Below are 18,388 nucleotides of genomic sequence, written 5' to 3' on the forward strand. Positions count from 1 at the left end.
TTCTCAACCGCGCGTTCCTGTAGGTCCTAATCAATGTTCATATTGTAAGGAAGAGGGTCATTTCAAGTATAGTTGTCCTATTTTGTTACAGCGTGCTAATGGCGTTTTTAGCACCCGAGGTAGAGGTGGTCAACAAGCTCCTAGAGGTAGAGGACGCGGGAATGTTCCCCAGAACGCGCGTCCCCTTCCATCTCAAAATACACTGAATAGTTTTGATTAGCTCAATACTATAACAATGACTATTATGCAGAAGATGAAAATGCGGAAGGTAATGATTGCTAGGACAGCCGTAGACAAAGAGAGGGAGTTGAGCGTGCCAAGAACACAGAGAGAAGTGCGTGCTTTCTTGGGTATTACTTCATACTGTAGGCAGTGGATTCCGAGTTTTTCTTTGCTGGCAAAACCTTTAATAGCATTGACATGTAAAGATACACCGAATCCCGTCCCATGGTCTGAAGAGTGTCAGAAAAGTTTTTCGGAATTGCGTAAGGCATTGTGTTCAGCTCCTGTGTTGGGTACCCCCGACTACAGCAAGCCCTTTACATTGTATGTTCACGAGAAAGAAGGTTGTGCATTGTCAGTGTTGACACAGTCTTTTGGAGACGGACAGCGTCCATGCGCATATTTTTCGTCAGTTTTCGATCCGGTAGCCAAGGCATTACCCAGTTGCTTGAGAGCCACAGCGGCCGCAGCTGTTTCCATCCGACAGTCTGCTGGGTTAGTAATGAACAATACGTTGATTGTGATGGTTCCACATGCAGTGGACACATTATTAAACAGGACCAAGACACAGCACTTAACTAGTGCTCGATTGTCAGGTTATGAGTTGACACTATTAGCGAGTCATGTCCACATAAAGAGGTGCAACACGTTGAATCCAGCTACTTTGTTGCCCATTTCAGCAGACACAGATGAGATTTAACAACATGATTGTCTGTTCAGAACAGAAGAAGAAACAAAAGGGAGAGTGGATCTTAAAGAAACTGCCTTGGTTGAGTGTGATGGTACCCTATGAGTGGATGGATCGTGCTTCAAGCTTCCGAATGGTGATACGACTGCTGCATATGCTATTACGACTTTGCACATGGTTGTTGAAACTGCACGTATACCACATAATTCGGCTCAAGCAGCAGAATTAATTGCACTTACAAGAGCATGCGTGTTGTCGAAAGGAATGAAAGTGAACATATACACTGACAGCCAGTATGTGTTTGGCGTGGCCCATAGTTTTGGGCGCTTGTGGAAAGAACGTGGGTTCCTGACTTCGCATGGAACTAAAATTCAGAATGGTCAGTTGGTGAATGATCTCCTTGAGTCATTGACCTTGCCGTCACAAGTTGCGATTGTGAAATGCAGTGCACACAAGAAATTTACCGACGATATTGGTCGTGGAAATGCATTTGCTGACGAAGTCGCGAAAGAAACAGCAAAGAATGTGACGAACCGAATGTATGTTGCAGGCCCTGCAAGATGGGTTGGTGATGTTGGAATGTGTGAAGATACAATAGAAAGTGTGAAGTCCCTTCAAGCTGAAGCTTCAGAGAAAGAGTTGAATGAGTGGAGAGAGAGCAAGGGTAAATTGGATGAAAATGGTTGTTGGGTTGACTTGTCAGAACATCAGCGATGGTTGGTATCCGATGCGTATGTGCTTGCAGTGGTGACAATGGCTCATGGAATGGCCCATATTAGTGTGAAAGGGATTTGTAAGTTGTTAGCTCCAGTATGGCAAAATGCTGGGATCCCTAAATGTGCAGAGAAAGTGGTCAAGAATTGCATGGTGTGTCTGAAATACAATCCTGGTAGAGGAACCCCAACTCCAGCTGGTCATTTTGCGCCTCCAACGTATCCGTTCGAGGTTTTGCAGCTAGATTTCATCCACATGGAAAGGTGCAACAATTTGAAATATGTACTCGTTGTTGTTTGTGCTTTTTCAAGGTGGATAGAAGCATATCCCCTGAAAGACAATACTGCCTTATCCACAGCTAAAGCCCTTGTCAAGGAATTTTTCCCTAGGTTTGGAATGCCAAGAATGGTATGGAGTGATAATGGAAGCGAATTTGTGGGTCGAGTGATGAAGAATGTATGTGAGGGACTAGACATTAAACAAAAGTTTCACGCTGCAAATCGCCCCCAATCAGCTGGACTAGTAGAGTGCTACAACGGCACTTTGAAACTTATATTGGCCAAGATTCAAGCAAGTTCTGGTCTTAAATGGCCTGACCCGTTGCCCTTAGCACTCCTTTCAACAAGAATGACTGTGCACTCACGAGTGGGACTTAGTCCGTATGAGATTGTGTTTGGCCGTCCGGCCAATATATGGGGAGTGCCAAGGCCTACAAAATTCAGTGAGATCGAACATCCAGTACTGCTTGATTATTTGTATGGATTGACGGCTAAATTGTGTGTTTTTACACCAACAGGTGCATGATACTCTGCCTCAGGTCTCTGAAGCTCCAGGACATCCTATCGATCCTGGATCGTGGGTGCTGGTAAAAAATTTCAAAAGGACGAAAAATGATGAGCCCCGTTGGACCGGCCCCCATCTCGTCCTTCTCTCGACGAGATCAGCTGTTCGAGTGAAAGGGAAAAAGAACTGGATCCACGGCGTCCATTGCAAAAGGGTCCCTTTGCCTCTGCCATATGATCGGTGGGCCCAGGAGGGGATCGCTGATTCTGAGACTGGGACCGTGCCTCTGAGACTGGGACCGTGCCTCGTTTCGTGCCTTTTAGCGATGCACGTGTGAAAGGAACAAGCTCTGAGCAGGAAAGCGATAACATGTTGCAGGAAGCTGTGCCACCGTCAATTCGATTGGACACTACAGAACCTGAACTCTTGTTTCAAGACCAGACAGTACCCGGGAGAAGCCGCTATAATCTGAGGCCGAGAACTATGGACAAATAAAAAATTATTTTCCTTTGCTATTTTTTTGACACTGCAGCTCTCCCATCTGAAAAACTTTTTGATTTTTGTTTTTTCCGAACCACCATCCGGGTTCAGCTGTAGAGTCGCGGTGCCAAGACTTTGGGGTACAAGCCGGTGACGTTAGGTCAACGGTTCTGGTCAGTCTAGGGCGTTCCCTGGACTGACAGGTGTACTCCTGAGCAGAAGACACTCACCCGCCGCGAACAGCACGATTAGAGGATGGAGTTTTTCAAGATGGAGAGACCCGTCGAGGAAATAAATTTTAAGAGTAGAATATGTAAAGTAATGAATAGCAAACGTTTTGTAATATTATGTCTGCTTGTACTATTTAGTATGATGATGTTTTCTGTAGGATATGTGTTATTGTCTTCTCAAGTGCCATTTACACCCACTATACAGCCCATACCTCCTCCTACTGTCTCCTTACACTCTTTCCACCCTCTGCCTGAACACGAACAAGCTAGACGTTCTGAGTTTGTAAACAATTTGTTTATTCAACTCCTGCACCAGCACCAACTAGTTATGAATACGACAAATGGCTGGGTGTGTGGTTTGATGCCACCTACCATTAATAAGGGTATCCCATATCTAGTGCTGACGTTTAGCTATAATGGGTCATCATGGGCATTCCAGACTGTTTCTTTTTGCACTAGAAACCTACTCCCCGCGACCACCGCGTTCCATTAGACCTAGCACGAACAATAAGGCCTTGATGAAAGGAGTTGCTGATATGAGCAGAGATATCGATGCATATTCATCTATTCCCAAGGATGAGTTGCGAGCTTATGTAGGTTGGAACGCGACGGGGTATAGCATTAGTCTGGGCGAAAAACAGCGTAAAAGTTCCTCCCCAATTTGGGTCGTACCCCACATAGGTCGGTTCTGTTTACAAGGTAATGGTCAGAATCCAAGAGCTCAATTAGGGAAGAGTGACTGTGCTGAAACGTACATTTTCCCATCACAGTTTTCCCCTGCGTTTTTGGCTGCCAAGGGTACATACTTTGTTTGTAATGATCGAGCATATACATGGTTGCCCCCTGATTTCTCGGGCACGTGTTATGTTGCAAATTTGCTACCGCCGACATTTACTGCCGCCTCTGATTATCACAAGACCAGAATTGCGAGAGGCGTTGCTAGTTAGGAGGATACTGCCGGTCAGGAAGCGGGAGATTTTTTCCTGGGGTTCCTGCCGTTTTGGGGACCAATGGTCAATAGTAGGAACCTGAGACAACTGACTCGTTTAGTTGAATCCACTGTTAATATGACGGCTGGTGCCCTTGGTAATTTGACAGCTGAGCTCCAAGCGGATCGCCTCATGACGTTGCAGAACCATATGGTTCTAGATGTCATTCTTGCAGACCGTGGTGGGGTATGTAAGGTTATCCAATCTAGCTGTTGTATTTTCATACCAGATAACGCTCCGACCGTCTATCAAGACATTTCCAAACTACATAAGATTTCCGAATCTATTCATGTGGATAAAGGAGCTTGGTCGATGATGGGGTGGTTCTGGGAACTGGTATCAGCTTGGGGATGGAAGATTCTAATAGCCACTGGGATGATCTTAGCCATTCTTTTCCTGTTCTGTCTATGTGTACAGTGTGCTCCTGTAATGTGTAGCCTCTGTGTTACATCATGTGTCAGGAAACCTGTATCAAGGGACGAGCTAAGCAATAGGATGATGCTACAGCAACATCTCCATGGCCTTATGAATATAGACCTGGACTCAGATTAGTATGAGTATAGTTATTGCCTATGTAAGGGCAAAAGGAGGGTCTGTGGTACTGTAAATTTCGGAACCACGTTGGAGGCATGGGGTATCATGCCGATTTTGGTATCAACAAACCGCAAATGCGATATGTACGAGTGTTTTCATTACGTTTCATCGATGAATTCACCTTGTATATGATACTACATGCTGACTCCTCGGGTTCCATCTTAGAGCGGTAGCCATTTTTTGGTTGCCCTCACATAGGCTGCGTGCTAAGGCCATGCCTAGGCCTAAAGGACACGTACACCTTCTGTGACTCCTTTGTGACCTGTACAAGCTGACTCCGCTGCCCAAGGTCAGTCTGGTCTCACCAGTTCCTTTTACTACGGCCATATGAGATTAGCATCAGGGCCTGACACACCATAAAGTCTTTCATCCCACACAAACCCTGACTAATCAATTTCACACCTAACTCTGTTTCCTGCTTTATGGCTTGTTTTACGAGGAGGAGGTGCCCGTTTTTATTGGGGTCTGCTGATATCTGATGAGGGTTCTGAGCCTCGCTGGGTAAATAATTGTGGGCTGGCCGAACTGAAATATGGGATCGTCATCATGACTCTGTCTTTTCGTTTGTAGTAAAATATGTGAATAACCACTTGTAAAAGAGGGGCGGTGTTGCCCCGAGCGTAATATTTTGTATATAAGAGAAGACTGGTTTTTGGTTCGGGAGCAGTCTCCTGAGAACATACATTGTGGTGTACTTCTCGGATACCTGTGATTGGTCTGCAGCCAATAAACGATCTTTGACTTCACCTAGAAGACTCTGTGTTTCTGTGGTCTGCGACAGGAAGAACTCGAAGTCTTCGGGTGTGTTCCCTGGCACCGCTGGGTTCTGAAAAACCCAGTACTTCAGTAGCAATAGGAACCTACAGATTTTCGGGTTCCAAAGAATGTCTGTTTGGTGGGGCTAGGATGGCATTCATAGTAGGATGGCTTGGCATGTGAGGATTTGGTGTTGGCATAGGCATATTCTCCTCTTAGATATAATTAAAGTTACCTACTGGCTCCCGGCCCATGCATATAAAGAGAAGTTGAACATAGAAAATCTGAAGAATGTGATTGAAGAATAATATATTGATATTGTGGTTTCCTTTAGGCTTTGGAGCAGCGGATTAAGGATGAACAGCGCATGATGGATGAAAAAATCGTCCTGGAGCTCGATCAGAAGGTGGTGGATCAGCAGAGCACTCTGGAGAAAGCAGGCGTTTCAGGTTTTTACATCACAACCAACCCTCAGGTACAGAGGAAGGTGTAACCAAGGCTGTTAGAATCTCACGCCAAGTGACTAATGTGTCTGTACTCTCATAAATACAAATGCAAAGGTTTCTGATCCGCAGTAGTAGTAATTAATTTAGTTTTTTAGAAAAAAAAATATTTGACAATAATTTCCCTCTAAAGCAAATTTGCCTAAAACAGTTACATGGTGGTTGAAGTGACCCTGACAATTTACAGAAAAAATAAGCATGCACGTATGTTTGTATGTGGGGTTTGTATATCACGAACCATCTCTGAAGGGCATAGGAGGGCTGTACAGGGTCAAAAGCAAAGATACTGTCTACACATGCTTGTAGAGATAGCTGGTGTCTGAGAGCAATGATGGTTTGTTACTGGGTTGTGATATAGTGCTCTTTAATGAGGTGTGTTTTTGGTTCTTTCCTAACTTCCGCTATAGTTCAAGTGGTACTGATGGATATGGGAATGTTGCAGGTGGGAGTGGATGAGAGAGGGAAGCGGTTTCACTTTTTTAGTAGAGAGCTGGAACTAGACTATATTTGATATCTCGGGTTTGTGTTCCTTGATGGTGAGGCTTGGTGTCCATTGGACGAATAGCAGGAATTATTGTATAGCGAGGCTGAGCTTCAAGCCGTTCGATGTCTGTAATAGAGGATACTTTCAAGTAGAATTATGCAGCATTGACATATTGTTGAATGTTGATGCTGTTAAGAGTGAGTAGGGTCCCAAGGGACTCCATATAGTGGCTGAAGCTGACTAGAGACAAGATGGAAGCCTAGCGGAACCCATAGGTGACTGGAAGCTTCTGGGACCTGGTGGTACCCATGTAACATAAGTGTTGGTGGGATAGGTAAGAGGAGTATCAGTGAATAATGTTTCCAGTATATCTTATTCAAGACTTTTGGGTATGTATGAGGCTGGGATTGTCTATACAGTTGATGGCAGCTGAGTGGTCCATCAGTATCAGGAGGCTGGGGGTTAGCTTTATATGTGGTAGGAGGGCATCATCACACTGCTTCCCTCCACTCAGACAGGTACACCCCTCATGCTGCACTCTAGCTGCTTACCAGTATATGGAGGGGGGAGAATAAACAGAAATGATGACTTGAGTAACTATTCCTGCCTCTGTAAGCTTCTCAATCAGTGACATAGTTGGTCTTTAGCCAAGGGGCAGCCAGCCCAGCAATGCAGCAATGGGCATTGTGGTGCCAGCCTCCAGTGATCACCCAACAAACAGACACAAGAAATGCAAAACAACACTGATAAGACAAGATTTGCCACTGATGCATATCAAAGAAGACTTGTTTGCACAAAATCCTATAGGCTGAACCAATGTCACCACAAGGCATGCAAATGTGTTGCGCTGACATTCACATATAAAAGAGATGTGCAATTAGGAGTTGTAAACATTTGCAACAATACAAATGTAACAAACCCTGGCAAGGAAATGTGGGAAAGAACTGCACATTGTTGATAGTATTCCCTCAACATTATTAAAATGTCTTAAGTGGAAAATTGCTCAGGTTGCACCTTATTTTGCACAGTGGTTGGCATGCATGATGATGGTGCCGTGCCTACCGGTTAAGCATCCTAGTTCTAAGCCCGATGAAAGCAGGTGAATGGGAGGAATTGCCAAGACTTGACAGTCAAACATTAAAAACACTTGTTGACATGATAACAACGTACATTAAGCATTGCAAATACTGAGAGAATTGCGACATGTTGACAAATTGTGCCAGAAAGCAAATGGTTGCCTATGGTTCTCACTCCACTCGTGTTGCTTGGCCTGTCTGGTGTCATCTATGTGCCAGGCCACCTAAATCACCCGGGCAGCCAGTTTAGGAAGGCCGCTACTGCCCATATTTACACCTCATTGCACAGGTCTTTGCTCTTCACTTGCATTTCTTGAAAATGCTCTCAAAATGTTCCCAATGGAATGAAATATTGTAGGTGAGCCACACACTGAGTGAATCAAAGGAGCGTCCTTTTAAATGGCACTGGGAAAGAAACAGTGCGGTTATGTAGTGTCTTGCATATGAGCAACAAATGTTGAGGAAGCCCTACACATGTTAAAAAAAAATGTATAAAAGTGCAATAAGGAAATAAAATATTGGCGTTTTTATATCACTTACCCGTAACGACGCGCTGAAGCACGTTGTAGGTGGGCCGCACCCTACTCAAAAGAGATCATGATGTCCAGTATTCGTTTTCAAAGTAATGTTTGCTGTTTTCCATAACTGGGATGCTTTTAACATTATTCTCATCATGTAACTTGTGGTTTTGTGTAAATTCTGCTAAGGCAGCATATTTAGTACCATACATTTGGATTGGGGATGTTTTAACAACCTGTTTGTAATATTATTCTGTGTATAGTTAATTCCTTATGTCTGCGATATGATTGTGAGGGTGTTGGAATCCAGTTCATGCTATTAAAGAACTAGAATAGCAGGAATTTAAATATGACCTTCATTATCAGGCTAACTAGAATGATGGGTTTGTTAGGTGGTGAGGAATAAAAATTCAAATAAAATTCAACGCAAAATACAAAACAATTCAAAACATTATTCCACCTGACATGAGATTTACAATATTGAAGTAGCCATTAAGATCCTGAAACACTTTAGCACGCTTGTTCGAATAAGAGCAACCTATTGCATGCATTAAATCTATACAACTCTGGTCTCAGCACCTTCCTCACATAGGCGGCATAAGGCCGCCACTTTAATGGCTGTTAAGGCAGCCTTCCTGGGCTGCAACTTCAAATGCACAAATGTCACAGAACCATGAAAATAACTCATTCAGGACTTAAGAGTCAAAGCCAGACACATGACAACCATTTGGCAGCTCATTTTAAAAGTGTGCATTCTGGGGCGCTTTCCTTCCCAGTCCTGCTCATTGCCAGTTGCAGTAGCACTACCACCACAATTCACCCCCAGCCACTGTGAACCGCTTTCCCTGCTGTCAGGAAAGCACTCGTAGGAGCAATGGAAGGAACTGGTGTGTGTAGGCCTGGGATGACCGGGGTTCTATGCCAAAGTTAAAAACTGCAACTAAAGTAGTTACTAGGGCAGCATTAGCAGACTGAGAGGACGAGAGAACGAAAGAACGATAGAAAATGGGAGTGGAAGCAATAGCCTCAGAGAGAGCTAGACCTGGGGAGACAGCAGCAGGACGTATGGCGAGAGACAGAACCGAAGAGAGCGAGAGACAGATGCAGTGTGGAGCTAAGGTTGCACCTGCACAATGGATCAAGAAGGACCGGCGGGCGGGTTTGCAGATGAGACTTTCCCGAAAACATAGAGCCAACATTACAATATATGGAGAAAAACAAAGGGCTAGCAATAAAAACAAACATTCATGACAAATAAAGGTAGAACATAGTAATAAATTGAGGATAAGATGGGAGAAAAGCAACTGCCATAAAGATAGAACGCAAAGCAGGGAAAGAGCGAGGGGGAGAAAAAGAGACTACATGTGTGGTCACCATTGAGAAGACTACAGCAATAAGGATGGAGAGAGTGCAAATGCAGGTGGTACTCGAAGAGACTGTACTAGTAGGGAAGGAGAGAGACTGAGCCCCACAGTAGAAAAGATGAGATATTGGACCAGAAGGAGGTTGGTTAGAGAAATAGACACTCTCTACAGAAGCCATTGAGAGAGGAGTCACCAACCTCAGTAGAGTCAGACTGCATCTGAAGAAGAGACCGAGAGGCGCCGTTAAGGGGCTCTTATGGGAGAGAGGTCTTGCATTTTGCTGATAATAATTCTATTAATCATACTGAATAATAGAAGTGTTGGTGCTTTCTACTACTAATTTACCACTGGGCCGATTAGACGGATTGGGGCCATTTAAGTACCAAAGGACAAGGGCTTCAGCAAATTAGAAAGTCTACATAAAACAAGATTTAAAGTCCAAACCATGAAAGTTTATTTAAAATTGACTCATTGCAGAAAGCTAAAAGGCAATGGGTTAGTTATTTCAAATCAGTATCTTAATTCAAAAGAAAATCGAACTGTAAGCGCAGCAAGTGGACTGACGTTGAAGTTGTCCCCATAAGAAATGATCAAAAGGTTTGGCAAGTACAGAGTTAAATTGCGAACTGAAAAGATGTTTGCCTTGCATGAAAGCAAGAAAAGGTCTAGCATACATCCCACAAGTATCACATTTTATAAGCTCACATGAGCAGAGAATCAAAAGTCCTTGAAATAATGTGACGAACTAATAGTAATGTGACGTGAACGAATCAACGAATAAATTGTGTTATGTAAAACTCCAGAAACCCACCTAAAATGAATAAACAAGTATCATTTTAACCTGCTAAAAAAGGCAAATGACGTTGAGCGATTTAACAATGAAAACATGAATAAACAATACAATTGTGGCAGCAGGCAGCAACAGGCTTCAGTTTAATACACAGCTAGAATTATTGGCTGGGTTTCTTCGAAGCACATTAATTGATACAGATGAAAAAAAACACCATGGGAAAGATATTTTCTATTATATAGAATAGGAAAAGAACAGAAAGAGCGACAAATCATGCAGAAAAACACAGAATGAGAGAGAAGTCATGCTCTCAGTGCGACTTTTAACAAGCATTTGCAATGCATTAGGTCTCGCAGTTACACGAGTTAAAGCTATTGGCATTGTAAATGACAATGCCAATAGGCATTGTTATTTGCAATGTCAATAGCTCAAACTCGCGTAAATGCGAGACCTAATGCATTGCAAATGCTTGTCATGATAGCAAATGCTCTGGCAGCACAGGGGGTTTCTCCATCACATCGTCAGATTAGCAGCGACATAACGGATTCATTGCTGACACTGACGGATGTGGACGCGACGTCGAGGCTCGAACCCTGGTTTCCTGCACCAGAGGCGGCAGCGTAGCCGACGGACCACATCCTCTCCCCTAATGTGCAGGTATGGATGGGCCTGCAGTCTGAGCAGCCTGCAAACTCTGGAAAGGGTCCAATAAGAGAGACTTCAACAGCAAACTATAGCAAAGTGCCTCAAAGTGCGCCAAAGAGAGCTCAGAGTCTAAGATAGGTTGGCTCGGCCTTTGCCCCTGGCACTTTGGGTAAAATGAGAACAAACTCCAGATGTGCACTTATAGAATGCTCAACATCGGCTGCTTGGGCCCTCGAGATGTTTGCTTCTGCACAGCTGCCTCCAGCTTGCTTATTGCACGTGTGTGAATAAGCACTCGCACCCGACAGGTGTCTATGTTCATTCATTTATTAATCCGTTGTGTGCAACAAGCTCATTCCGTTCGTTGCATCTGCGCCTCGTTTAAAAAGCACATGTCCAACGATCTCCTTAACGAGGGAGAAGACGGGGTTTCCCAAGCAGTAAGAATTTTACACTCCTCTCTTTCTTCTGGGAGCTTTTCTCTCCCGGCCTTGCTATTTTCCCATCTAATATACCCTCATGATTGAAAACCAGGTGAACAGATAACATCAACGGTGGGGGGAAAGTAAACTGTGGGAGTGTGACGGCAGTCCGTGGAGGGAGCGCTGCTGTGAGTGATCCATGGGGTGGAAGGGCCTGGATGCTGATAAGGGGGCTGGCAGTGGGCCACGCTGCATTCGCTGCAAGTCTGGGCTCCCGCACTCCGAAAGATGAGGAAATCGGAAAATATTCCGAGAAGCAGACAGCTGACGGGAGCGAGAGGGAGGGAGCGAAGGAGGCTGCACAAGTACTGGCCACACTCGAGAAAAAAAAAAACTCCACCAGGTGAACAGATAACATCAACGGTGGGGGGAAAGTAAGCGGTGGGAGTGTGACGGCAGTCCGTGGAGGGAGCGCTGCTGTGAGTGATCCATGGGGTGGAAGGGCCTGGATGCTGATAAGGGGGCTGGCACTGGGCCACGCTGCATTCGCTGCAAGTCTGGGCTCCCGCACTCCGAAAGCTGAGGAAATCGGAAAATATTCCGAGAAGCAGACAGCTGACGGGAGCGAGAGGGAGGGAGCGAAGGAGGCTGCACAAGTACTGGCCACACTCGAGAAAAAAAAAAACTCCCGGGTCTGATCAAGAAAGGAGCTGGAAAAATGCGCCTGGGTCCGTCCCCTCCTCCCTCTCCGGTGACAGTTAGAGCAGGATGAGGAACGAGAAGGGAGGGGGGAATGTGAGCAACAGAGGAGCCCGCAAAAGTGAAAGTGATCGTGTTTACGATCCCCACGGAGGAAAGACACATGGCGCTGCGCGCGTGCACGTTCACGTGCACTGTAGCTTTAGGCCACGGCAGCACTTTGAGAAGCCCAGATATAAAATGTCTCTTCGAGCCTTTGGCTCGCGAGACCTAAAAACCAAGTTTCTTTAGCTGGCAGTGCAGCCAGTCCAAAAGCCCAATAAGCAGCCGCGGTCTGTGCAGGTAACAGCGGTGGGGCCGTGTAAGGGGAGATTTCGAGTGACAATGCTGAGGGGAAATTGAATAAATAATTAATTTTCCCTCTACATCGTCCCTCGAAAACCCCCCTTACACCACCCCACTGCTGTTACCTGCATGGACCGCGGCTGCCAATAAGTTAGGTTTGTGGCCTACTTGTGCTAACTTAAACACATAAAAATAAACGTGAATTTTATTAATAAATCTCCTTTAACAAAGGGCACAACAAAACAGAATTGCCTCTTGTAAGTGTATCTGGTACAGACTTTAACATCGGAAAGAAGCAAGACTAAGTCAGTGTAACAGGTTTGGACTTACTTGGGAATAGCGATGATCGATCTTCATATCATAGCAGCATCCCAACCTGCGCATAAGCCAGCCAAACATTCATGCACGCTTTCCCTATTCTCAACGCAGGCTGCATTACAGCCTGCATTGAGAACATGCCCAGGCCCCTATTCCCTGGCTGAGCGCCGATTTACAGCGCTCAGACCAATCACAATGCTGCATTGCAGCATTGTGATTGGCTCAGGGGGGCTTGGGAGCCGGGTGCTTCCTCCTTCCCTGTTCCGGCAGGATTATTTTTTTTTAGTTATTGTTAGAGATGTATGACTGGGCAACCAACTGTTTTTCTTTTTTTCTCTACATTGGTTGGCTCCTTTAAAGTACAGTGCGATGAGTCCCACTGGCAGGCACACAGGAAGGGATGCATAGCAATTCTTCAAAGCCTAGTTACTGCTTAACAGTCCTAGTAACAGGCAGTTTTTAGGTTTTGCCGACATATAACCTGTCGAAAAACCTAATTTGCACAGTACCAATACCTGTGGAGCTTTGGGTCAAACTGCTTGTTGCTCCTGTTTCTTATTTACCTCATTTGTTTGCTTCTTATTTGATGGCTTTCTGTCCTCTTCTTCTTGTGTTTGCCCATACCCTGGAGCATGGCTGTTTTACAGTATTACTATGTGGATGAGTTGTATCCTTCGATTGCTTACATTCAGTAAACTACTTTTACTTTGACCACTTCATGGGAGCACATATATTTTTAGGTTTCACCTGCGTAATGCTTGCAAAATCTCTTCTAAATCAATTTTTTTGTTTGAAAGGAACTTAAAGCCTGCCCATTACGTACTGTTACCGACCGTTGGTTGGCTTCTATGTCACTCTCATTTCCTTGCTTCCTATTGGTCAGTGCCTCCTCGCGTTCGGTTTCCTTCTGGGTCTTCGTCTGTGTCCCTGCTGTGGAGCATGGACCAAGTTCAGCTTCCTGTCTGCGGCCAGTGTCCTTCCACTGGCCGCATGCTCCTGCAGATCCTTTTTTTTTTCTCTTTTGCGCACTCTTAGTGCATGTGTCTGCAATCCCTCTCCGTCTCCCCACCCTCCTCTCGTGCTGTGTGTTATCTGCCCACCCCGCTGTCCATTGTCTTCTCATTCCCCCTCCCATGTAATTGTCGGTTGTTTCCCTGGTCTCCTCCTGTGTCTGTCGTTTAAGGTTGTATGTTGGAACAATGAGTTCCTAACGACAACCTTAGCAACACGGTCTCTACAACGACCACGTCTTATCCATGATTTTTTTTTACCACGCATTCCTTTACCACAAATTTTTGTGGTAAAGGCATGCATGGTAAACGGCCATCCGTTGCAAATCTTACGTTCACCCTCCCTCTCCCCCGGAGCCCTAAATACACGCCCCAACCTCTTAAAAACTATCCCATACCCCCACCTCCTAAAAATAAACCTGAATCTCTCCCACGTGCCAAAAACGAACCCGAACCCCTCCCACCCCTTAAAAACGGCCCCATACCTAGGGTGACCAGATTCTCAAAACAAAAAACAGGGGACAGGTCATAGACATAGAAGTAGGACTACGGTTTGCAGTAACCATCAACATAAAAGTAGGACTATATGACAGCGGTCATAGACATAGAAAAAGGACTACAATGACAGCTCCCTCCACAGACCGAGATGAAGCATTTCAGACAACAAATCCGCGGTCTTTTATTGGCACCCCTCTCCTTTACACAGCAGCATTAGTACTTTTTATTACATTTACACTTTTAAGGACTATAGCATATATTTTCCAAAAATCAATAAAACATCACAGGCTAGCAAACGCCAGATTTACTAGCTTTATCAATGCCCGTTTCTATAGCTGCGCGTCAGCACCACGTAAAGTACAACTCACTAATGTTGCTTAGGTGCTCATGACAGAAAAGCATGGGAGGTAAACCGCGGAATGCTAAATTGCCAAATGGCAGCCATGGACCAATGTAAAAAAAAAACACTTCTCTCCAGGTATTACTGCCTTAGGGTCTTAAAGGTCGCAAAGGCTGGCCGACCACACAGTCCTCCCACATTTGCGTGGTCACTGCTGGGATGTCATGTTACATGGGGTATCTATAGTGCACTCTAGCCATTGGTATCATCTCATAGTGCAATAGTGTGAAGACCTGAGCAAAAAGCTTGAGCAGCGCTGCTCGCCTCTCCCACAGGCATTAATACTGCTCCTTTAAGTCCTTTCCAGCTAAACAGTTTGCCGTGATCTGAAAGGTCAGTCAAAAGGTCAAGTCATAGCTTTGATATGGAGAACACAGAGCATGCATCAATTGGTTATGAATAAAACATGCAATGAGCAATGCATTAATCCTTGCACGGTATGCATAAGGGCTACTGAAAAGTTTGTATGGCTATGAATACAAGCTACAGGACGAAGAAATATTGTTTTATCCAAAGTAGAAACTTTGGCTGGCACGATAACGTAGGTGGCGCTGCGTGTAAAATGTCTCTTCAAAGGATTTCCCTTCTTGCTACAGCGCTCACCTCAGTGACGACACATGCCGTAAACAGTGCAAAGAGAGCATGCACGCGCATGCAACACCGGAACAATGAAAAACAGGGACGTTTCTGTGTTTAACCTGGACACTGTTTGAAAACAAGGACATTTGAGTCACTTGGAGAAAAGTGCGGGACATGGGGACACTTCTCCAAAAACGGGGACCGTCCTGGGAAAAAGGGGACGTCTGGTCACCCTACCCATACCCCCACCCCCTAAAATCAAACCCAAACCCCTTAAAACTACCCAAAACCCCCCACCCCCTAAAAACTACCCTGAACCTGTCCTGTTCCTGTGAGACGCTCCTCTTTCCCCGCCCATCCCGAGCGCTAGACCGACTGGGCGGCGCCTTAACCACGCACATGCGTAGTTAAGCCTAAGTCGTCGTTCGGGCAAGTCGTTGTTTGGCTTGCGTGACTCTGGAACAAGTCGTTCGTCTGGATGTTTCCTGTTGTTTAATCACCTCCACCCTCTATGTGTCTGTTGTTTAATCACTCCCCCCAGCCTGCCTTCCGTGTACATTATTTAATCACTTCCCCACCCGTCTCCCTGTTGGTTGTTTAATCTTTGCGTGCGCTGCTGTACAACTTATAAAAAAATATATTTTGACAAAGCCAAATGATCACGCCTAGGGGAAACCTATAGGCTTTGCCAGTGCTTGTTTGCTCTTTCACCTGACGCGCGCTGTTTCCCTGTCACAATTCCTACATGTATCCCAAACTGCTCGTTTTTATATTCAACGATTTTTTTTTCAGCATCGGCAGCTAAGATTGCCATACACCAAAGTTTAATCCCGTTAAGCGAGCCCGCCAAATCGGTACATGGTGCGTAAGAGATGTAAAATATGCTACCATAGGTTAATCAAACTCTAAAATGTTAAAACCAGGTTTTCAAATTGTTTTATTAATGGATAGTAATTTTAGTTAGTTTAAAGCTTAGTTTATTGGCACCACCGTGGCTAGACTTGTGCTATCCATTTTAATAGTATTTACTAAACCCGCATACTTGAGAGCTATTTTCCATGCAAGTACTTATAATTTTACAACATGGTTTTACAATGGGTTGAAATATCTTGTGTACCACTGACATCTAGTGGTTCAGTTTGGAACAGTATCAAATCTTTTTGTAAAAAAAAACCGCTCACAATTAGGAACCCCAGAGCCCTCCCTTCTCTGGGTTTCGTCTTCAAATTCTGTACAGCTCTTCCTGGCCTTTTGGCAAGGTTCCCGCTATACAAATACCGCTTTCATACATATAGCTCACCTGTTCATCATTCTTTTCCTCTCTGCCTGGGGGATCTTGTAGAAAATATTTGTGTTGCCAAGCGATAGAAATGCTGTTGTGAAGCAGTGCTGAAGTAACTTCTGGGTGTCGGGGATCTAATAAAAATTAAAAAAAAACTTTACCTTACCGGGGCTAGCGCCGCCTCAAATCCTGGCCAGGTACTGCGTTTTCCTGACCGGAAGTAGCCATAGTCAGCCTCCCTCCCTTCCCTAAGCCAATAACAATGCTGCAATGGCAGCATTGTGATTGGTGAGGACGGCGCCCAACTGGGCGCCTATGAGGAGGCCATTTTCTCTATGTAGGCTGCATGCAGAGTGCGCATGACTGGTTTGGCCAGCCCCAGAGGGCCGACCAGACAGTCAGGGCCAGTAACATTGAGCAAGCCCCTCCTCCCCTGCCCGCCCGCCCCAACCAGGCATACCCTTCTGCTTTGTCACAGTGCGAGAAAAGAAACATAAAATGGTTTTTAAAATACCATTTTATGTTTCTGCTTCTAGCATTGCGAGAAAGGAGTGGGGCGACGCTCCTCCGCCCTAATGGAGGAGCCGCCCCAATCAGTGCTGTACCTGTCAAAGGAAACCACGTACAAGCTGCTCCACAGTGCCACTTATTAATCCTCCGAAACCTCTAATGCAACAATCTTGCCAAATTTATATTACTATTTTAAAGTAAACAGAGTGGGCAGTATGGAGTCAATTTTTATTGGCAGTCTATTTTATATGTTAGGATTTTAGAATTGACTTGAAAGGTTCATCCCTGCACACGTTCACAAAACATTATTGCCTGGATAGACAAGTCTGGCGAGATGTTTTTTTCGGCTGTTCTGTTCTCCAGGACTTTCTGGTGTGAACTTAGTTCGCAGACCCACCTCCGAGGTTGGCATTGCTGGGGTATCTATTTTAAGGTAAGGAATCTATAACTAATGGTCTCTTTCAGATGAACAAGTTACTTACCTTCGGTAACGATGTTTCTGTAAGATACATACGTTGGGTATAGATTCCTTACCGCTCCACCAATCCTCCCCGTTCTGCAAACTGACTTCTAGGGATAGGGACTACCTTCCAGGGCCCTATTTTTGTGCACTAGTGGTCAGTGTCAATCATGGCTCTGCGCTTCTGGTGTGGAAAGTCGTGTCAGAACTGACGTCAGCGCGCAGGGGCGGCGTCTAAGTAGGCACCGCAACGTCATCCCGGTGACCACAATGCTGACGACGGACATGGAGTTGACCGATGCCACCTACCGACACGCAGTGGTACTGCTACAGAAAAATTCTCCAGATCCAGTCTGACGCCTGGGGTAATTCTAAGGTAAGAAATCTATAACTAATGTATGTCTCTTGCAGATTCATCGTTATCGAAGGTAAGTAACTTGTTCAATAGCATTGGAAAGCTTGGCTCACCCCCAAAGTCTGAGGTTTATATACAGTTTTCTTGCATAGGAAATCCTTAGTTTCTGCAAACTCATCATGGGGTGAGCAAAATAATTATACTCTCGGCAAATCAGAGCACAGTTCTATGAAACATCATTGTCTTAGCATCTAAGTACTATACTACTACTTAAATATTAATTCTGCCCACTCTGCTAATGTCATCCAGAGATGGCACGACACACTAGTTGCTAGAATAACCGCAAACTATTGTGAGTGAATGTAATACAGTGTGGTAGCGAAAGGATTATGGAAATGCAACATTACTGCGTCCAAGTTTTCTTCGAAAACAGCAAAAGCAAATCAGTGGAAAAAAACAAATGTGACTGCTTGACTGCGTGCCGCAGAAATAATGAGCAGTGAACATGCCGGAGGAGACGTCGATTTTGAACAAGATGGCATTGAGGCTAGTTAATATAAGTCAGAAAAACACACTTTAACAAGAAATAGCAAATTTGTTCCAAGTGCATAAGCACCATGTCAATGTGTACATGTAAATTTGAAAGTAAAGCCACTTTCTACACGTTAATAATA

General features: G+C 44.9%; 1 protein-coding gene across 4 annotated transcripts in view; it reads left to right on the forward strand.

The window, feature by feature from the left end:
- Positions 1 to 18,388, forward strand: part of LOC146784189 (protein DGCR6-like) — a 115,989-nt gene that overhangs the window by 58,126 nt on the left and 39,475 nt on the right. For all 4 annotated transcript variants that reach the window (XM_085633901.1, XM_085633898.1, XM_085633899.1 and 1 more), the window contains one exon: positions 5,791 to 5,931. In XM_085633901.1, the coding sequence (XP_085490027.1) occupies positions 5,791 to 5,931 (141 nt within the window). The remainder of the gene's footprint in view (positions 1 to 5,790; positions 5,932 to 18,388) is intronic.

Source organism: Triturus cristatus, chromosome 11 (genome assembly GCF_964204655.1).
Source record: "Triturus cristatus chromosome 11, aTriCri1.1, whole genome shotgun sequence".
Classification (NCBI taxonomy): domain Eukaryota; kingdom Metazoa; phylum Chordata; class Amphibia; order Caudata; family Salamandridae; genus Triturus; species Triturus cristatus.